General features: G+C 38.5%; 1 protein-coding gene across 3 annotated transcripts in view; it reads left to right on the plus strand.

Moving 5' to 3' along the window:
* SLC44A1 (solute carrier family 44 member 1) overlaps positions 1 to 23,448 on the plus strand; it is a 217,127-nt gene that overhangs the window by 35,160 nt on the left and 158,519 nt on the right. For all 3 annotated transcript variants that reach the window (XM_040241010.1, XM_040241025.1, XM_040241018.1), the window contains exon 2: positions 21,428 to 21,517. In XM_040241010.1, the coding sequence (XP_040096944.1) occupies positions 21,428 to 21,517 (90 nt within the window). The remainder of the gene's footprint in view (positions 1 to 21,427; positions 21,518 to 23,448) is intronic.

Raw genomic sequence — 23,448 nt, forward strand, 5'->3', positions numbered from 1 at the left:
CTTTTGAAATTGATTTATAAGATTCTTTACTTTTTAAATGCAATCGTTCTGTTGAGTGAGGGCACTGGTCCACTGTGGAAAGTGAATGCAATCTCCTGTTGCTTGATTTCTGTATCCACTGTGAGTCAGAACACTTGTATATCCTTGGTCATATCAGCAGTGCTTCTGCTTTTTTCCCCCCTGCAGTCTCAGTTTTGGTATGTCTGGATGTCTTGTCACATCATAGAAGAACAATCTTGTGAGTCGCTGGGGGGTCTGACAAGTCGAACCACTCAAAACCCTTTAATTTCAAGTGTCCTTGATCTGAGGAAGCAGCTCAGTAAATCTCTTGAACAAGTTTTCACAACCTAGCCATATGACTGCATTAAAATAAACTTCTGTGCACAGCTCACCTTCTTCCAAGTATTCCTTGAATTTGTGATGAGTAATGTCATAACTTTGCATCATCTTTGTCTCTTCCTTCATCACATCATACAGTGAGCCTTATTTGGTCACTCAGCAAGTAGTTATTGAGCCAGAACCATTCTAGGTACTGGGGATGCCTCAGAGAACACCAGGCTTCTTTTCTAATGGACCGGACAGGTAAAAAAAATAAGTAAAATAAATAGTTTAGCAGTTTCTCCATTCTGCTATGGAGAAAAATAAGCTAGGGAAAGGAAATAGGGAATGTCTATGTATGTGTGTATTTGCAATTTATGCAAATAAATCAAGAAAAGCCTCATTCCTGTGATGACATTTGAACAAAAACCTAAAGGAAATGAGGGGGCAAGCCAGCTTGATTACTTGGGAAGGACCATTCTAGGTAGAGGGAACAGCAAGTACAGAGTCTGGAGATAGAAGCAGGCCTGAGAGGCTGGAGGGGCTACAAGGCCGGAGTGGTTGGAGGAATGTGTGGAGGGAAGGGAACAGGTCAGGGGTGGTTGGTGCCAGAGAACATAGGGTCTTATAGGCTATTAGAAAAACTTGGATTTTTGCTCAGGGTGAGGTTGTAAGACATTGTGGACTTTTGAGCAGAGGAATAACGTGCTCTGGCTTTCCGAGGAAAAGAGTCTCATCTTCTTGAAACTAGTGTTGAGGCGACAAGGATAGAAGGAGATAGAAATCTATTGCAGTGACTCAGGTGAGAGATAATGGTGGTGTCTGTGGAGAAGTGAGGACACATTCAGATTCTGGATGTAGCTGGAAGGTTGAGACAGTAGCATTTTGTGAATGAATGGGGCATATGACTTGAGGAACAGAGGCTGTAGTATGGCTTTTTGTCTGAACGCCTGAGAGGGTGGAATTACTGTTTATAGGGGAGGGTATTTTCGATATTTAAATAAATTATCTTAAATTCCTTGATGGCAGATACTTCGTGTCTATTAGCTGGCTAGATTAAAAAATATCTCAAGTGGGCTGGATTGTGATAAGCAGGTTGCATGAGACCCAATGGTTCTATGAGGAATGCAGACATTTCTCTGCCACCCCATACAGGTAAAGCTGGAAAATACAAGAAAACAAAAACAAAGCAAGATTAGAACCTCAACAACAATTTAAAAATAAAATCACCTCATGTTGTGCAAATTCAGGTGCTAAAAACAATAGGCCTGATGGAGAAATTGAATTGGGAAAGAACACTTAAAACTAAGGAACTTTGTAACGAAGTACAGTCCAAATAGAAGTACTAAGGAAAAAGAAAAAAACAAAAACAGTTTACTGGTGTTGTACCCAATATCACAGAAAAATCTTGCTGCTTTCAACACTGGAACTTAACGCTCTCTTCTTTGAGAAGTAGGTCTTAGACGATATTTACTTCTAATAGAGACCTTTTCATCGGAATTAAGAATCTGATCCAGGACATAGCCTTCTTAATTAATCAATTGTTTTAATACAAAGAGCATTGTCTCTATAGCTTCTTCAGCTGCATTTGCACCTTTGCCAGGTAACTTGAAAGAGGAAAAGTGTAATGGTTTTCTGAAGCCACTGACTCACCCATCACTTAAAAGTAAGTTGCTTCTTTAGGTTTTTCAGCTTTTTTACCTCCTGCTGAAGGTCTTATTGCTAAGGCTTTCTCCTTAATAATCATGAGAAAACTTGAGTCTGCCTACTTGAAAATAGTAACATGCTGGGGAAAATTGCATGTGAGCCAAAATGACTTCTCCATTATACTCACATCATTTGTCTATTTCCCAGATGTGTGTGAGAAAATACGTATCAAAGAAATCAATTTTTTTTATTTTTATTTTTCAGAACAGACTGTACTGTTGACCTAGGATGACTTAGAGCTGACATATACCCTAGGACCAAACTCAGACCTACCTTTTTATTGAATAATCTAGAATTTTTCTATTTCAAATAGGAAGTCAGTAAGAAAAATCCTAAAATTACCTCAATGGTATGTATGCCCAAAAAACATACAAAAAATCAGTGTCTCCTCATTAAAATTTTTTTAAATTTATTTTATTTTGGCTGTGCTTGGTCTTTGTTTCTGCATGGGTTTTCTCTAGTTGTGGCAAGTGGGGCTACTCTCTAGTTGCAGTGCACAGGCTTCACATTGCAGTGGCTTCTCTTGTTGTGGAGTAGATTCTAGGGTTCTCAGGCTTCAGCAGTTGCAGTGCGTGGGCTCAGTGGTTATGATTCCCATGCTCCAGAGCACAGGCTCAATAGTTGTGGTCCACGGGTTTAGTTGCTCCATGGCATGTGGAATCTTCCCAGACCAGGGATCGTACCTATGTCTCCTGTATTGGCAGGTGGATTCTCCCCTACTGAACCCCCAGGGAAGCCTTCTCCTCCTTTTCAAAGCTATTTTAAAGCTAGAAAATAAAAACTACATCTTTAATAAGATCCACTGTCTTGAACCAATAACCAATATTATACTTGACAACAGTGACATGCTAGAGGATTTTCTCTTCGGGAACACATAAGCAAGGCTTCTGTAACTATTAGCATTGTTCTAGAAGTTCTGATTGATGCACTAAGCCACAAAACAAAAATAAAAATAATGATCAGAAAGGAAAACACATAAACTAAGAAAGTCAACTAAAAATTATTAATAATGGCTATATTTGATACATGTATAAAAATCATGCATCCATGAAATCAGAAGACGATTGCTACTTGGCAGGAAAACTATGACTGTGTGTTGAAAAGCAGACACATCACTCTGCAGACAAAGGTCTGTATAGTCAAGGCTATGGTCTTCTCCGTGGTCATGTACAGTTGTGAGAGCTGGACCGTAAAAAGGATCAAGTGACAAAGAATTAATGCCTTTGAACTGTGGTACTGGAGAAGACTCCTGAGCATCCCTTGGATAGCACGGAGATCAAACCAGTCAATCTTGAAGGAAATCAACTCTGAATACTCACTGGAAAGACTGATACTGAAACTGAAGCTTCAGTATTTTGGTCACTTGATGCAGGCAACTCATTGGAAAAGTCCCTGAGGCTGGGAATGATTGAGAGCAGGAGGATGACATGGTTGGATGGCATCACCGACTCAATGGACATGAGTTTGAGCAAACTCCGGGAGATAGTGAAGGACAGGGAAGCCTGGCATGCTGCAGTCCAGGAGGTTGCAGAGAGTCGGACACAAATGGGCAACTGAACAACAACAACATTCAAAAATCAGTACCTTTCCCAAGTGTCAACAATAACCAGTTGGAAACAAATAATGGGAAAAATATCCCATTGACCATAGTAACAACAAATACAAAATACCTAGAGATAACCCTAACAAGTAATATATGTGATCAAAATGAAGAAAATTATAAAGCTCTTCTTGAGATTTATAAAACTTGAATGAACTGGAAGAATATACTTTGTTGCTGGATGCAAAAACTGAAATACTGAGATGATACAATTTTCCCCCAATTAATTTATAAATTTAACATGATCTGAGTAAAAAATACATTTATTTTTAGAGGGCTTGACAACACAATAAACATAAAGGAGATAAGCTGTAGCAATCAGTAATTTGTTACAGTTTAGCAGAGTGGTTGTGAGTTTAGGTATTGGAGGTAGAGTGCTTGGGTTTCAGGTCTATCAAAAGGAGAAGGAAGAGGCAGAGGATGAGGTGGATAGCATTACCTACTCAATAGATGTGTTTGAGCAAACTCCAGGAGATAATGAAGGACAGAAACCTGTCCATGGGGTCACTAAGAGTTGGATACAACTTAGCAACTGAAAAACAACTTACCAGACATAGAACCACAGTTCAGTTACCTAATCTCTCCAACCACGAGTTTCTTCACCTGTAAAGTGTGAGATTCAATGAGACTGAGAAAATTGCTGGTACATGGAAGTACTCAAAAAATGTTAGATGCTATTGTTGATGACACAATAGTGAAATAGGTGAATGGGAGAGAAGAGTGTAAACATAAGACCATACTGTAAATAAGAATTTGTTATTTGTTAAAGGGGCCATTTTGAATCAACAGGCAATTGATGTCATTATATTTAGTAGTTAAAAATTTTCAGATAATTCATACATTAAAATTAATTTTATGAGACTGTAAGTAAGTAGAAGAAAAAGTAATCAAATCATTGAAAAGTTTAAAAGCAGTTTGAAAAGGTCCAAAGTCAAACTGATTTGGCTATGCAAAAAAAAAAAAAAATTTTTTTTTTTGTCTGCATTACAGCACGGGGGACCTTAGTTTCCCAACCAGGGATTGAATCTGGGCCCCCTGCGGTGGAAGTACAGAGTCTTAACCACTAGACCACCAGGAAAGTCCCCCCCTCCAAACTTTTTCTATGTAAAACAAAAAGTCACAAATTGCATGACAGGCATTAAGTAGTGGTGTATTGGTTAATGGTAACAACATTAAAGAAATAAAATGCCCAGATTTGTCACATTTGCAGATTTCCATGGTATAAGTACTCCCACCAGGCTACCAACATGAAGTTGGGTGCTCAGGAGCTGGTACATGCCAACTGCAGCACACCCCTTATACAGATGTGACAGGATGCTGAAAAACCACCTAAAGATTAACCTCAGGCCAGCACACATTTCTGCTTGAAGCTGCCTCCCCTAGAAAGCAGAGACAGTTGGGAGTAAGCATCCACTGTGTTGTATCATGGAGGGTTCCTTGAGCTGGACTTGTACCACACGGTGTTTTGGACCTACAAAGGATCTCTGGAATGGAAAGATCCCTGTGGGGTGGTTGGGACCTACACTAGGAATAACCCCTTTGAGGCCAAATTGTACTTCCCCTTAGACTGAGGACTAAGGGGAGAGGTATTGCTAGGCAATTCACTTAGCAGAAAAAGAACAGTTGGACCAGAGCAGAGGGTCTTTTCCCCTTGATTTGTTCCTCCAAAGCCCATGATACTCTTGGCATTGGGGCATGTGTTTTGCTATCTCTGGATACTTGTATTCTCGTCTCTGTTTTTTAATTCTCCCTTTGATATTGTTCGATCACTATGATCATTTTCATTGGTGAGAGCACAAAAACTTGTGTCTAGACAATGATGATGTGACCCAAGTGATATTTATAGCACACCGGGAGGCCAAAGATGTGTCTCACTGTGGCCAGGGAGCCAAGGTATTGGCAGGGTTAAAAGCAGCAAAGTATGGAGCCTTGGAGTCCTCCCTCCTGTTTGTTGGCTGTAGGGATTCTATCAGGGGCTTGTACTTTTATTCCACAGTGGACTGCTAGCTGGTCATTCTGTAACCCAGTCTTAAATGTACCATCTTGGAATAGGTTGTTTTTTGTGATCATATCTGTGTTGGAGAAGATTCTCGAGAGCCCCTTGGACTGCAAGGAGATCAAACCAGTCAGTCCTAAAGGAAGTCAGTCCTGAATATACATTGGAAGGACTGATACTGAAAGTGAAACATCAGAACTTTGGCCACCTGATGCAAAGAGTCAACTCACTGGAAAAGACCCCAATGCTGGGAAAGATTGAAGGCAGAAGGAGAAGGGACTACAGAGGATAAGATGGTTGAATGCCCTCACCAACTCAATGGGCAAGAGTTTAAGCATGCTTCGGTAGATGGTAAAGGACAAGGAAGCCTGGCATGCTGCAGTCCATGGGGTTGCAAAGAGTCAGATATGACTGAACAACAAATCTGTAGTTCTAATAGAAGATTAGTTTATTATAAGGTCAACTTCATGCAAAGAAGCAGAATTTAATTGGATTTCAGAGAAGTGGAGATATACTAAAGATGGGAATAGTATCTTTAGAAGTGGTATAGTTGTTTGAAGTCTATAATTGAGAATCATTACTTTGGGCAGCAGGGAAAGAACAGTTGACATAGAGGTGAGATAAAGGTATAGAGAGAGAAAGAAAAAGTTGTTACTTTTAAGGGGCTAATAAATAATTAATCTTGTGAGAAAAGTAGCTTTAACAGACACATAGAAGACTGACTGATGGGAAAGATAGTTTGCCAAAATTGGATACAAACCAGTTAAGGTATAAAATGAGATCTGCCTGAGCTTGAGACTTGGCATTGGAGGTGGACAGAAATGGTTTCTTATGAGTGGGATGCTTTAATGACTCATTGGGCATGGAGATTTACAGATGCTCATATTTTCAGAGTATTTATTTAGTCAAGGTTGGTCCATTAACATTCGTTATTCTTGGTTGATTTTTTTTTTTTTAAGAGCAAGTTTAGTATCTGTCATGTATAGGGCTATTAATTTGATGCCTCAGTGTTCCTCCTCACTTGGATGTTCCTAGTCTTTTTGTATGAGTGTTCTTTAATCACTTTAGGTCTTTAACTGGTTTTCATCAATTCTGCTTCTCCTGGAAACCTTTGCTGATTTGTGAAACCATTGTTTCTCAGGATTGGAAGGGTCAGAAATAATCTAATCCATGGATAATTTAACGCTTGATTCTTTTGTATTGTTCTTTTCCATTTTAGACTTAAAGAACTGATATCTTGATTTTAGTAGTTGGATTTATCAAGAAGTAGGAATTGGGAGCTTTGTGACAACATAGCATTCTCAGACCCAGAGCCATTTGGAGATAACCATTTGGCTATACTTTTGAGTAGCTGAGGGCCAGTTGGTTTTGATGCTGAAGTATTGATACCATCCAGTGGCATCTACTACAGGGTACTCTGACCTTTCTTTTTAAACCTGGACTGGAGTTGGGTAGTTAGACTTAGGATTCAGTCTCTAGGGCCAGGCTAAACCTAGGAATTTTATGCTTCTAGCACTTCCTCCGTGGTTCTGATCTGTTCATGGGCAGGGAAAGGGTTTTGGTTGGTGGTACAGAATCGGCCTCTTTTCTTTCAAAGTTTGTTGGCTAAAGCCGGTCTGCTGTTCTTGGAGATGCCTGTTTGTAAATTAGGCTAAAATGCTGGGAAATGTTCTCTAGAAGGATTCTAAATTATAACTCCTTAATATTTTCTGCTTATATAATTTGAATGCAGAGTCCTTGGTGTGGTTCAGGCTTTACCAAGGAAGCCCAGTTGATGGCTGCCAGGAAGCTTGATCAACTGTTGTTTCTTGAATTCACCAAGCCCTGGGGCTTCAAGGCTCAGAATCTTGATTTTACTTTATGAGTCCACACTTTTGTTAATAGTAGATTCATGTATACCATAGGCTTAAGACACATGCATCATCTCGGGAGGCTAATTTATTAAACTGACCTATAAAAGACCAGAAGATTTTTGTCAGCTTAGCTAGTATTAAGGTAAAGCCAAATTATTATTTAAGAACTATCATTTTTATGTCTAATAGAAAAGCAGTGATTATTTAAAAATCCAACCCAAATATGGACACATATAAAGAGTCCTTTCTGATCCTACCTCATGAGATAACAGTTGTTCACAGCTTAGTCTATAAATATTCTTCCAGACTCTCTGCGTATGCAATAACTTCTATTGCTCCATAGCTTTATTTTCTAAAGTTCTGTAGTTATGTTATGCACACTGCTTGTCAATTTGTGGGAAGCCAGAGGACAGTGAGGTCGCCTAACAACGTGGAATCAGATGAAGGGGAGTAGACTGGATGACTCACAGCACAGCAGCTCAGTATCCTGAATTGTCTATTCAGTGTTCTAGAGTCTGCTGCCCTGGCACCCCTTCCCCAAAACAGTTTGGAAGACCAGTGTCAGTGTGTATCTTTCAGATGGTTATTTGTCACTGCTGCTGCTGCTAAGTCACTTCAGTCGTGTCCGACTCTGTGTGACCCCATAGACGGCAGCCCACCAGGCTCCCCTGTCCCTAGGATTCTCCAGGCAAGAACACTGTAGTGGGTTGCCATTTCCTTCTCCAATGCATGAAAGTGAAACATGAAAGGGAAGTCACTCAGTCATGTCCGACTCCTAGTGACCCCCTGGACTGCAGCCCACCAGGCTCCTCCGTCCATGAGGTTCTCCAGGCAAGAGTACTGGAATGGGGTGCCATTGCCTTCTCCCTATTTGTCACTATAATTGGCTGATTACAGATCCTGGCACCCAAGAGGTGCTAAATAAATAGTACATGTGTACGTACTTCTCCATCTGGCCCCCTTTTTCTGACAAGTACCTTCTGTAGCTGTGTTTAATACCATGGTCTAGTTTTGCCTTGTTCTGTGTGTCCTTTAGTCTCTTTAAAAGATGACTTTTCTCTCTCTACTTTCATCTGTTTTATCTTATATTTCGGGCTTCCCAGGTGGCTCAGTAGTAAAGAATCTGCCTGCTAATGCAGGAGACTTGGGTCTGATTCCTGGGTCACAAAGATCCCCTGGAGAAGGACATGGCAACCCACTCCAGTATTGTTGCCTGGGAAATCCCCATGGACAGAGGAGCCTGGCAGCTACAGCCCATGGGGTCGCAAAAGAGTTGGACACGACTTAGTGACTAAACAACAACAACAACCTTATATTACAGTTCTCTGCAACCTTACTTCTCTTTTCCCCTTATGCTACCTACAAAGGGAATGAAAGTCTACACTTTAATAATTCTTGTAATTTCTAATTTCTCAGAAGAAAAATGTTTTCTTTCATCAAATTTTACTATTACCCAGCTCTTTACCTTAAACTATTTTGCTTTTATCTTGTATACCTAGTGGAGCTATATTAAAAGTGTTCATATGGAGTCTGTCAGTAAAACTCCATATGTGAAGTGGCCAGAATGACCCCCTTTTAGTGCAGTTTTTCTTATACATACAACGACTCTATTGAGATGTAACCATATACTATATGATTTACCCATCTTAAGTGTACTGCTCAATGATTTTGAGTATGTCCACTGAGTTTTGATCACTGCAATCAATTTTAGAACATTTTCTTCATCCTCCAAAGAAACCTTATACTATTAGCAGTCATTCCCCATTCCCCTCAACTCCCGTCCAACCCTCAGCAAACACTATTTTCTCTTTCTATAGATTTGCCTATTCTGGACATTTCATATAAACAATTATGTACAATAAAATGTGGACTCTGTGTTTGGCTTCTTTCAGGTACATTGTTTTCAAAGTTCATCCATGTTATAGTATGTTTCACGATTCATTCCTTTTTATTCCAAAATGTATCTACCATGCTATGGGATAAATCACATTTGTATGTATCTATTCATCAGTTGGGGAAACAGTGGAAACAGTGTCAAACTTTATTTTTTGGGGCTCCAAAATCACTGCAGATGGTGACTGCAGCCATACTCCTTGGAAGAAAAGTTATGACCAACCTAGATAGCATATTCAAGAGCAGAGACATTAGTTTGCCGACTAAGGTCCATCTAGTCAAGGCTATGGTTTTTCCAGTGGTCATGTATGGATGTGAGAGTTGGACTGTGAAGAAGGCTGAGCGCCGAAGAATTGATGCTTTTGAACTGTGGTGTTGGAGAAGACTCTTGAGAGTCCCTTGGACTGCAAGGAGATCCAACCAATCCATTCTGAAGGAGATCAACCCTGGGATTTCTTTGGAAGGAATGATGCAAAAGCTGAAACTCCAGTACTTTGGCCACCTCATGCGAAGAGTTGACTCACTGGAAAAGACTCTGATGGTGGGAGGGATTGGGGGCAGGAGGAGAAGGGGACGACAGAGGATGAGATGCCTGGATGGCATCACTGACTCGATGGACGTGAATCTGAGTGAACTCCGGGATTTGGTGATGGACAGGGAGGCCTGGCGTGCTGCGATTCATGGGGTCGCAAAGAGTTGGACACGACTGAGCGACTGAACTGAACTGATTCATCAGTTGATAGGCATTTGTATGTGATTTCCTAATAGCAAAGTAGCATTTTAAATAATTATTACTCTTGAAATCCAAACAAATGCTATGCAAAATATAGATGGAAGTTATGGAAGGCTAGGAGGAAACAACTGTTTCCACCTGTTAAACGCCACTACAGGTGTTTTCTTCAAATAGCAGTAATATTTGGACATTTTGAAATTATCTTTGAAATCAAAATATGTTTAAAAATATGTTATTCTTGGTTATGTCCTATAATTTTCCTGTAAGAAGAAATATTAGCCATGCAAGCAATCAATTTAGATAAAACAAGCCACAGAATGTACTATAGTATTTTTGCTGTTCATTTGACCCGTGAACAGCATGGGTTTGAACTGCGTGGGTCTACTTGTTCTCAGATTTTTCCAGCAGTAAATACCACAGTTGCACATGATCCGTGGGTGGTTGAATCCTCCGGAACAGAATCTGGGATATGGAAGAAGCATGGTTACAGAGGGTTGACTATAAAAGTCATATGCAGATTTTTGACTGCATGGAGTTAGATGCCCCTAACCTTTGCATTGTTCAACGGTAAACTGTAATTCTTATGCCTCTTATTTCCTCCTCCCTTCCTTTCCACATCCAACCATCCACAGTGTCCATACAAGATACTTTTTTTTTAATTAAATTTTTTGTTGAAGGTAATTTACAATGTTTTGTTAATTTCTGCTGTTCAGCAAAGTGACTCAGTTATAAATATATGTTCTTTTTTATATTCTTTCCTATTAAGGTTTATTACAGAATATTGACTATAGTTCCCTGTGCTATACGGTAGGACCTTGTTGTTTATCCAGTCTATATGTAGTACTTTGCATCTGCTAATCCCAAACTCCCAGTCCACCCCATGTATCCTTTGGCAACCACAGGTCTGTTCCTTATGTCCATACATGATACGGGTCTCCCTCATTCCAGGCAGACACTTTAACCTCTGAGCCACCAGGGAAGCCCTATATACAGGATATAGTAACCATAATAAACAGGGCAGAGTCAAGTGATCATGGGCCTGAGGGCTCAACTACCTGCTTCACATCCCTCCTTTTTTTTTAGTGCTTATTGGCTGTATATGCTGTATATATCTCTCACTACACTGGTGTATTTCCTCTGTAATATTTATTAGAGTGTACTACCCACTCCAGTACTCTTGCCTGGAAAATCCCATGGACGGAGGAGCCAGGTAGGCTACAGTCCTTGGGGTCGCGAAGAATTGGACACGCCTGAGCGACTTCACCTCTCAGATATTACTGGTTTCTAGTGAAGTTTGAAATGTTCTGATCTCTTGTCAATAAGTGGCAGATAGGATGACTTAAATACATTCTGGTTGTTCTCATTGTGCATCTATTTATAGCTGACCCTATATTGAAGAAGTAGAAAAAACATCTGGAGAAATGGGAGTTAATATTTATCTTTGTTATTTCTTCCATAATTAAATAGCATAAATGGAAGTAAAAAATGCATTATGAGTCTAACTATTTAAAAACTACACTATCCTTTTCTAATGCTTGTACATTGGGATAGACTATTTTATAAATTGTATACCCAGAGCATGGCATACTTTTATACCCTGTTTCTGAACACAGCTTTTTATCATTATCATTTTATATGTTACTGTGCAACTCTTTATAATTATCCTTATGGTTGCTTAATATTTCATTCTCATTTTTAACTATTTTCTATTAGTAGTTAATTTCTAATTTTTTTCTCATAATAGCGCTGTATTGGACATCCCACATGCAGTTTTTTTTAATGTTTTAGATTACTTTGAGTTATTTGAAATGTATCACCAAATTACTTTCCAGAAATGTCTAACTGATATACATTGCTTTCAGTTTCAGAATAGTCTTTTTTTTTAAAATTTCGTTGATATGCCATATTAAGTTACAAGTGTACAACATAATGATTCACAATTTTTAAAGGTTGTACTCCATTTACAGTTTTTGTAAAATGTTGGCTGTATTCTCTGTATTGTATGATATATCCATGTAGCTTATTTTATACCTAACAATTGATTGCTGTTAATCCCCTACCTCTATATTGCCCCTCTCCCTTCCATCTCCCCACTAGTAACTGCTAGTTTATTCTCTCTGCTTGTTTTTTTGTTACATTCAGTAGTTTGTTGTATTTTTTTATTCTGCATATAAGTGATACTAATATTTGTCTTCCTCTGTCTGATTTATTTCACTTAGCATTAATATCCTCCAAGTTGTGCAGATGGCAAGGTTTCATTCTCTTTTTATGAGTTTCAGCATAGTTTTAACCAGTGCCATCAGCCTTTTCTTCTGAGTACTTTTCAGTGGGAGCATCCATCCTAACCATGAACCCTTATGCTCTGGTTTGCAGAAATGCATTCAGAGGAAGATTGGCACTGTCTGTATTCACGTCTCCCAGTTTGTGGGTGGTCAAATATGTTTTGGAGAGTCTCAAAATAAGGTCTCAGAGAAGTCCTACTGAAAAGACTAGACTTCATTAACTAGAATTTCTAAAACTTACTTAAATCTAGAATTTGTTTTTCTCATAGACCCTATTGACAAACCTCTCTGGGAAATGCTATATTGTGTAATATCTGTAGGAAAAGGAACCAGCCTGTGATGCAGTAGAATGCTTTTTTAGGGAAATGATCTGATGCAGGAGACAGTGAGGATGTTTGCGCAAACATTATGCTACTTGAATGGTGAAAGACCTTGCCTTGTTCATTCATCCATTAAATAAATTTACTGAGAGCCTATTATGTGTTAGACACTGTTCATCTACTGGAGACATAGCAGTGAATAAAACCAACAAGTCCTTGCCCTGAAGTAGGCAGTAAGTTTGGAAGAATAGCCATTATATAATTCAGCCACTTAGGGCAAGGTTCTCTACACATTGTTTCATGTGGAGTAGGTTTCCTCTTGAAGAATTTTAAGTGCTTACTGATCCCTCATTTAAACAAATAAATAGAAACATTATCCTTACTCTCAAAAAACTCACCATCTACTAGAGAAGTAATTATAATGTGAAATAATAATTATTGTGATGGTGGTATGAACATAGTGTACAATAGTAACTCCAAAGAAAGGAATGTAGTCTATATTTTCATAAATTATTTACCTATAATAGGAATTTTTCCCTTCAGAGTTTTTAGGTACTGCCACAGAACTGAACATGTATTTATTTCTGTGCACAATTACTGTAAGACTAAAGACATCTTCATTGCCAAAGACAAGATCTAATTTTGATTTAAGACTTAAATTTACTCACTTCCACTTAACCATTAGTTATGATATATGATCAGAGTAGTCTTCATGTTTCTTCTCCATAAGTCATCATAGTCTTCATAAGTCAGTTCTTAGCCATTGCATCAGGGAAAGGAAGCAAGGTTGGAATGAGAATCCCATCTTGAGTACCTGTGAGTTCCTGCTTTAAGAGAAAGGATAACAGTATAAAAGTCAGTAAATCCATTAGCTAGAGGAAACTGGCTGTACTATAGTAGGTTGGAGGTGCAAAGTACAGCTTTGGTCCTATCAGTCTGCCCTTGGTGTTACCAAATACTGAAGATATTCTAACACTTGTAGGCTGTGATGGGGGAGAAATGAAGCCCATAAAAACTGTATAATTAAAATACTAATTTTAAATTAAAAATATTACTTTCCACTGATTCAGAAGAAAGGCAAGTTAGAAATACTATTCAAGGGTTACAGACAAGGTTTATCTGTATAATTTTGATGGTGTTTCTTTGCTCATGGAGGTAAAATATGCTGTGAGCTATGTTGTCGGGCAGGAGGAATATGGCCCCTGCCCAGTAATTGTTATGTGCTCATGTACAAGAAAGACAGCCCTTGGGATGTCTGATGGAAGAAGGACATCTTTGTAACACACCCACAGTTTTGGTGTTTTTTTTTTTAGGGCATTCAGGGAAAGAATGAACTCATTGGCAACATATCTCCCCATGATCTTTCTGTCACTGCGTAAATGCATAATTTAGAGTGACTATCATTGCCATTTCACTCTTTTTCCTTAAACAGAGGAATGTTTGTGGTTTAGCATAAAGTTCATGAACTAAGAAAAGCAGTTGGACACAGATGCCTGTATCTTTCCACTCAATGTAGCTTATTACCTTTAACTGCCTGTTAAAATCATGCTTTTATTTTTCCTTTTCAAATATGAATTGCTATCACCAGGCTTAGCAAATGAAACGGATTACTTACGGTAACTGTACGTAGTTATACACCAAATCCTTGAGAGAGCTTTCCCAAAGGACAGGCAATGTCTTTCAAAATCCTATTACAAGATTTTATTTTCAGGTGCTATGAACAGAAAGCTGAAAGCCTCCATGTTTTATTGCTACCCAACTTCATCAGGTCTGCTCACTCTACTGAAAATTGTGGCAAAAATGATACACATCAGCTCTTTTACTCTTTTGTTACTACTCTGTGCAAATAAAAGCATATTGGGGAATTTAATGAACCACTAAGTCCTTGGAGGGAGATTTGAAGATTTGGAGTATATGACTATCTGTCTTTAACACTGGAGGTTTTTCTGTAAAGCAGATTGGCATGAACAAAATAAAGTCTTCACAGATAGCCCAGTGCTTACAACATATGTGCTTAAATCACAAATGTCTACAGTAGTGACCTTGGAGATGAATTCAGTGACTAGTGGCTTTCTGGTTGTGCCAAGGAGCAGAGCTGCTGGAACTATAATCGTGTTTCAGAGGTGGTCTGTTTACCCAGAAAATAGAGACTGTGGTGGTCAAAGAGAATTGGAGAGAGGGAATTGGATTATTCAAAGAAGTAATGGACACTTTCCAAGGATACATCCTGGAAATCTGCTGGGTGAAAGACCATATCTTAGCTTGCTTTAGCGTTCACATACAGAGTTGGCTTTTCACTGGAATCTGGGAAAGGCAAGGTGGATGGATCTGTGTTGTAGAGAGGTAGGCACACAGGAAGGATGACATTAGTACGCCTGTCATTAGGTGTAGGCTTCAGTTTATTGCAATCCCTGGCCAATCAGTCTAACTCTACGTTTTGCTGTTCCATAGGAACATAAGCAAGTGTTGATAACCTTATAATGATAATCTGGATTCTGTTTAAATTTCTAAGTACTTAACCATGAGTAATGAATAATTGTGGTATACCTCCTGACTAATAAAAACACAGAGGCATGGGCAGTGATGTAGTTATGAATTGCTGGCCCAAATGGTGTTGGAATTGACTCTGGTTTGTCCTTTATTTTCAGGGCTAATACTACCTATACCCTACTTTTCTTTCTTTGGACCACCCTCCCAGATTGCCACTTATTATTGCTTTGAATGAAGGAGAATGCAGTTCTCTAGCTTGCTCTGGGGAAATAACAGGGAGGAGCCTCTAGTCCTTTAGCCTATCAGAAATTCCAGCTTACAGTGACTCTGGATGTATGTGACCAGATACTACTTAACTCAGTATTAGTGGGAATCTCAATGACATAAACGTGAAAATATTATTCTAGTTAGCTTAATAAATATAGCCCTGCACTAATTGTACTAGAAAACAAAGGACAGTATGTTTTCTCTTTTCCAAAACTGAAAGGGCTCTATCTAAGTGGAGCAGCCATGTAATGTAGTATAGAGAAATCTTAACAGCTACGAAGAAAGAAAAGTGGCTGATTTGTGTGCTTTTTTTTTTTCAAATCAACTTAATGTTCTGTTTGTTTACTACTACACATTTCTGAGTGGAGTAATTCTTATTTGGCAGTCAATATTTCCCATCAGAGCTAGAAAGAATTTTTAGTATGTTTTGGGCACAAAACACATTCTATTTTATACAACAGAGAATCGTTTTTTAGTGTTTGCTTCAGAAGTTTATGAGGTAATTTCAACAAATCTTACAAATGTTTGCTTAACGGTTCCCCATCTCTATTCCTGTAGTACTTTTTACACATCTTTATTTTGACGTCACTTATGTTACCAAGTCCTCAGTTTGCCTCTCTTGCTAAACTAAAGCTTTGTGAGGGTAGGGGGCTATCTTACCTGGCTTTGGATCTCAGATTCTTTGTATGGTGTTCCGTCTATGGGGTCGCACAGAGTTGGACACGACTGACGCGACTTAGCAGCAGCAGCAGTATTTATTTGAAGAATCGACAGAATGCTTAAGAGTGTTACCTGAAAAGTTAAGTAACTTCTTATATAATTTACAATACTGTTGTTTAAAGCACATTTTTCATTATTGTCACATCATGTTTACAAAAATCTCATGGATCAAGGAAAGACTCATAGCACTAGGTAATAATACTGAGTTATGGTAGGAGTCTTTTGGGAATCTTTGTATATCAATCTTAATTAGAAGAGAGTCATACAGACAGTATGCAGAGTATAAAAAGAGGACAGGGGGCATTCGGTCTTTGCAGTTAAGTATCACCTGGATCTTTGACATCCTGGAGTTTGGACCCTGCTTGTTTGCAAATTTGAGACCTCGCTGACTTTTTGTCTTAAGTCTGGATTGTTGCTATGGCCTCTCTGATCCTTTTATGTCTTCCAGCCCTGCCTGTTTCTGTGAACTAGATTCACATCTGTCAGACCTTTTCCTGCCTGGTTGGTTCCCTGGCTTGGCCCACCTTGCCTGCCCTGTTACTGCTGATGCCCTCCAGTGATGCCTGATTTGACTCACTGGTTGTAACATATCACTTGCCAAAACCTTTGTGAGTGACTGTTATCTACAAAAACATTTACTCAACAACTGGTATCTTCACTTGAAATAACATGGAAATCTAAGGCAGAACTTTTCAGGGTATTTATTTCCTATGAAATCAAATTCTTCAGAATGCCTTGGTTTTAACTGTTAGGGCTCATGGTGCGTGTGAAGTCTAGGATGTAGTTACCTGTACTATGACTTCTGAAAGAGATATTATGGGAGTTGGTTTTGTTTTGTTTTAAAATCTATGATGTGTAAAATGTAGGAAGGAATGTGAAGATGTTAAACATTGTTCCTCCCTAACTTTAAAGATATGAATATAATACAAACATCAGGCAGACATCAGCTGTGATCTGACTTAGATTTATTTTTTATGGTCTAGTACTAGTAGTAAAATTAAAATTCTGCTTTCTAGGTTATTAATCTTATAGAGTGTGCAGGAAGACTGTAATGTGAATGCTGTTACGCACATATATTTACATCCTTATTTTAAAAATACTTTATTATGGAAAAGTTTAAAACTTCATTTTACCTGGTTTTGGAAGTCTTTATTTCTTTGTGTAATATCCAAGTTTGTCTCGTACTTTTCTGCCTGAATAACTTTAACATTTTTTGTACTTCAGTTTGCTGCTGATAAATTCTCTTAGGTTTTGTTGAAAAAGTCTTCATTTCTGAGAGGCATTTTCTCTGGGTATAAAATTCTGAGTTAATAATGCTTTTCTTTTTTCTTTTTAATTCTTTCAGTAATTAAAAGATGTCATCCCATGGTTTTTTTGCTTTGCACAATTTCTGATAAGAAGTTTGCTTAACGTTTGCTTCTTTGTCTACAGTGTGTCCTTTCCTCCCTCTTACTGCCATCAAAATGATGTCTCTGTATTTGGTTTTCAACATTTTGAATATAGTTTCTGTTGGGTATGTATGTGTACATGTGTGTGTTGTATTTATCCTGGTTGGAATTCTCAGCTTCTTGGATCTATGCTTTGATTTCTTATGTTATTTTTGGAAAATTCTGTCAGTATTTCTTCTAACATTTCCTCTGCTCCATTTACCCTTCTGGGATTACAATTACACACGTTAGACCATTTGATATTATCCTATAGTTCTTGGATTTTCTGTTCTGGGTTTTTAATTTTAATTTTCTTTTTCTTTGTGTTTCACTTTGGGTAATTTCTGTTCACCTATTCTTGAATTTATTGAACTTTACTTGGAAGTGTTTAGTTTACTGATGAGCCTGACAAAGGCATTCTTCATCTCTGTTATTGTGGGTTTTTTTTTTTTTTTTTAAAGCGTCTTCTTAATTCTTTCTTTTTTCTTTTTTTTTTTTTTTACGAATCTCTTAATTCTTTCTTATAGATTCCACCTCTCTGCTAGAGTTTGAGGACTCAGGTTTCAGTAATGAATTTTCCACTTATTTTCTCTGAATCTTGGTTTTCTCTTTTACAAAGCTGAAAAACTGGGACTATATAATGATAACTAACAGAATTGTTTTGAAGATCAAGCAGTTGATCTTGAGCAAGTCAAGGCAAGTCTCTTTCTTTTCCCTTGGTCACTTAAAGACTTGGACTGTATGATTCCTTTGGTCTTATTTAGTTCCTGTAATGTAAGATTCTGTGAATGGGAAGAGACCTAACACTGATTGACAGCCTGTATTAACCTTATGCAGAATTTGAGAAAGGGATAAAAATCACATTTAAAAAGTGCTTTTGAAAACATTTTACTTTTTCTAGGTCTATGTGGATTTTAATTGGAAGAAACAGACAGCATTAAATCCAGTTACCACTTGGTTAAGTCTGTTAAAGAATCATTTAAATTTTTTCAACTGTTGGGTTTCCTGACTCGCTTGAGAAATTTCATGGCTTATAAAACATATCACTCTTTTTCTCTGTGCCTATAGAATTTTAAATTATTGGGTTGCAGTTTGCAGTGTGAGGAAAGTTTGCAGTGTGAGGAAAAAGTAATGGAGGTATTTTTGCTCTTTACTAAGTGTAAAATGAATGATATTCTCACTGGATTTGGCTTTGTGGCCACAGGCTTGGGTTCAGATCCCAACTGCACAGTTGTGAAACCTTGGTCTGATAATTTAACTTTTGGGCCTGAGTTTCTTAGCTGTGCAATAAGGATGATACCTGCATCAGAGAGCTGTTTTAAAGGTAATATGTGTAAAGCTTTGGGTATAGTGCCTATTTAATAGGAATCAATAACTGAGAGCTTTAAAAACAGTAGCTACAATGAAAGATGCCACCATTAAGTTGAAGTTTTATTAAATAGAAGGGGAAAGATGAGTTTAATATTCTTTCTTTCAGTGAAAGGGTCCACCTGGTAAGGGGATATTTTAACAATAGGGAGAAGTATAACTGAAAAGTGAGTATTGGAGAATAAGAATTATAACCAAGAGTTAGTGTTTACTATGTGATAGATGGTCACATTTAATCCTCAACATAGCCAGTGAGATAAACTGCTCTTCCTGGAGAAGCTTTTCTTTATCTGAGTGAGGGTGACCACACCCTTTTTTTGTATTCTTCTGATCCACTTTGTACTCTGTGACTGTTTTTTATTTAACCCCTATCCTCTCTCCACTTCTCATCCCCCGTGAGAGGTTTTCTATGTATTTGGCCCAGAAATTGCCCACAGTAAATTGAATTCTTGAGATATTGAATCATTGTGTTTTTCTGGTCAAAATGAAATTCTGCCATCTTTATGTTATAGGTGAAATTTTAAGCATTAAATGTGAATGTTGGTCTAAAGTAAAGATACTAAAAAAAAAAAAAAAGTTGTAGATAAAGAGAATGCTCAATCAGACTTGTTCCCCCTCCTTCCCCTGATACATACTGTTTGTTAAGATAAGCAAACATAGTATTTCAAAGTAGCCCTTGTTCTGGAAATCACCTTAGAGTAAATTTAATGAATTTCAAAGAGGTGTCCAAATTCTGTGTTTGTAAGTAATTTTACTGTAATGGATATTATTCAAGATTGAAATTATTTAATACAAAGAAACATTCTTTTTCATACTGGAAGCAACTGTCTTCCCAAACACAGCCCACAATACAGGCATTCTTATTTGAATAACACTGGGAATAATTGTCAAATTATTTTTGCAGGGTGTTTTTTTTTTTTTTTGGTCATTGCACAAGTTTTCACAAAACTACATTCCTGATCATAGATTTTTAGAACTGGAAGGAACCTAAGAGATTTAATCTCACTTCTTCCTGCCACCCAGAGAGATGAAGTGATTTATCTAAAATTGTTTAGCTACCTAATGACAGAGCTAAGGAGAGGACAGAGTCCTTTATCCATTCTCCATAGTGCTACATTCCTCTGGAAAAGACTGCCTACTTGCACTTGGTTTTTAATGCTAGTTAGAGTCTTAGGGTAAGGTTTTTTCCCATGACTAACTAGTGCTGTTTTGTTTTCTTGTGTGGGTGTTTGGGAACAAGCTATCAAGGATGATGGGGTTTTTGTTATCCTTGTTGAACAACTCAGAGTCTAAGGCACTGAAAAGAAAAGCATTTGTCTGGTTAGCATTTAGGGGTCAGGGAGGAGTGGTTGTAGCTCCAAATTTTTGCTCTTAACATCAATAAGCAGATGTTTTAAAGTTGAGTTTTGTAACCTGGGTCTGAATTCCCTAAACTTTTTGAGAAAATTATGCAGCTACATGCTTATCTCCTAAGAAAAGGATCTGTAGCTTTCTTCAGTTTGTCAAAGTTAAAAATTATTTTTTTTAGAAGGAGGAAAAGCTAAGCAAACTTGATTGAGAACTGTGTCCCCACTCTTTTTTATAGGTTTTTTTTTTAAATTAAAAATTTTTAGTATTTATTTTGGCTGCACTGGTTCTTTGTTGGAACAGCGCAGACTTCTCTAATTGTGGCATGTGGGCCTAATTGTGTATATAAGATCTTAGTTCCCCAACCAGGGATGGAACTCAGGTCCCCTGCATTAAAGGTGTGAAGTCTTATCCACTGGACAACCAGGAAAGTCCCTGGGTCCTCATTCTTGAACTCTAAATACTAATTATACTAGAGAGTTCCCTTATCTCCAGGCTCCTTCTGCTAGTGTCCTTCCTCCTGACAAGCCTTCTGGATAGTTTCCTGTATCTTGTCATGGAAGCCACTGGAGGCCCTAGCCTTCTTTTTGCAGAACTTTTCCCATAAGTTTCCTAAGCCTTCAATAGAAATTCATTTTACTCAGCTTCCTTCCTAGATGAGAACATGTAGAAAAGCATGTTTTACATTTTTAAGTCTGCCAAAAGTCACACAAAGAAAAAGCTACCACTAAGACTGACGTTGGAAGAATTTGTTTATTCATTTTACAAAGTCTGTACTGACCACATACCACGAACCCTCAGGCATCGTGTAAGATGCTGGGAAATGAGAAGTGGTCTCTTATGCAAAGCTCACATTCTGCTAGGGACACACTTCAGTGGTAGTAATTCAGCATGGTAACTGCTCTAAGAGAGGTACCAACAAAGCACTGACATCAATCCTGGCCAGGAAGAGAGATGGGTATTAGAGTAAAATTCACAGAAAAGTGACAGATATTTGAGTTGCATCTTAAAGGTTCAGAGTTTTAGATATCAGTGTTATGTTTGTGCCTTGCTCACTTCAACTAAAATTCACATTTACCACTCTCTTATTTTGTGTTTTCAATTAGAGCTCCAAGCGAGAATGGAAGCCGCTGGAGGACCGTAGCTGCACAGACATACCATGGCTGCTGCTTTTTATCCTCTTCTGCATTGGGATGGTAAGAAGCTCACAGATCCTCAGAACATGAACCCATGATTCAGGGGGATGATGGGGAGTTGGTTTGAAGAGGGAACTTGTTATTTAGATATTTATTTATATTTGTAAATGAATAATCCCTCTTGAATTGCTTATAACTGGAAGTTCTAGGATACCATAGAATTAGGTTATTTTTTTTCCCATACACTTAAGTGGTATTTGGTACCCCTTGACCTTTTTTTGTTTTTTTTTTTTTTTGGTTTGCATGAGAACTGAGATCAAAATTAAGGAATAATTGAAACTTTCTCTTTGACTAGATCATTTCAGAAAGCCAGAAAGCCTTTGAAATAAATATCCATGAACTCTTAAGCTTGATGCAGGTGTTGAGCAGAGTAGTGGTCATGGAGTTGAGTCCTGAGTGTTTATCCAACCCAGTCACACAGTCCTGATGGTTATTTTTTTTTGCCAGTCAGTTTTTCAGGGACTTGATGTGCCTTTCTATAAAATTAGAGGTTTTTCTTGATGATGTCTACAATGCTCCCAGTTGTGACATTTTTTTTTAGTTCTTCTTAGAGGGGAGTCTGGTTGCTCCCTGCTTCTTCTCTTTCTACCCATACTAGGCTCCTGCTGCCTGCTGTGCCTATGGAAATAAGTGCATTTCTCAGTCGGGGATCATGGGAGCTGGTGATTTTCCAATGGATATGGAGGATGGATGAGCAGAGTTCCTGGTGCAAAGCGCTGGGGCTGTGTTTATTCAGATTGCATCCCTGGTCTGCCCTGCAGGAGTTTCCACACAGGCTTCAGGGACTTTAGTGTCACTGCCGTTGTACTGGGCTGGACAAGAGGTAGAAAGCAGCCTTTTAGAGCTATCTGATATTTCAAGCTGGAAAGCATTTAGAAATCCCCATCTGGTCCATCATCCTCATTATACACATCAAGAACATCAGACCACAGAGATGAAAGTGACCATCCCGAGGCCACACCGCTAGTTAACAGCAGAGCTGGGAACAGAGCCCAGTCTCTTACCTTCCAGGCCAGCGCTCTTTTCTGTCACCTTGTTTCTCCCTTGAGGGAATTGCGCAGACAGTATTGTCCTCTCTTTCTTAGTCTTTGCAACTCGAAACACGATTATGCTACCTTCAGTTCAGTTCAGTCATTCAGTCGTGTCGGACTCTTTGCAACCCTATGGACTGCAGTGTGCCAGGCTTCCCTGTCCATCACCAGCTCCCAAAGCTTGCTCAAACTCATGTCCATCAAGTTGGCGATGCCATCCAACCATCTCATCCTCTGTTGTCCCCTTCTCCCGCCTTCAATCTTTCGCAGCATCAGGGTCTTTTCAAATGAGTCAGTTCTTCACATCAGATGGCCAAAGTATTGGAGTTTCAGCTTCAACATCAGTCCTTCCAATGAATATTCAGGACTGATTTCCTTTAGAATGGACTGGTTGGATCTCCTTGCAGTCCAAGGGACTGTCAAGAGTCTTCTCCAACACCACAGTTCAAAAGCATCAATTCTTATGTGCTCAGCTTTCTTTATAGTCCAACTCACATCCATACATGATTACTAGAAAAACCATAGCTTTGACTAGATAGACCTTTGTTGGCAAAGTAATGTCTCTGCTTTTTAATATGCTGTCTAGGTTGGTCATAGCTTTTCTTCCAAGAAGCAAGCATCTTTTAATTTCATGGCTGCAGTCACTGTCTGCAGTGAGTTTGGAGCCTCCCAAAATGAAGTCTGTCACTGTTTCCATTGTTTTCCCATCTATTTGCCTGAAGTGTTGGGTCAGATGCCATGATCTGCTACCTTAGGCACGCTTTTTTTTTTCCCTCTCAAGTGTGCGTATATTTAATCTTTTCCCCATACCTTTTTTTTTTTTTTTTAAGGAATGTTATTGTTTTTCATTATTACTACTTTTTAGGTAATCTTATTCTGTGTCTGTCTGCAACTGCCTAC

Source organism: Oryx dammah, unplaced genomic scaffold, assembly GCF_014754425.2.
Source record: "Oryx dammah isolate SB20612 unplaced genomic scaffold, SCBI_Odam_1.1 HiC_scaffold_1, whole genome shotgun sequence".
NCBI lineage: Eukaryota > Metazoa > Chordata > Mammalia > Artiodactyla > Bovidae > Oryx > Oryx dammah.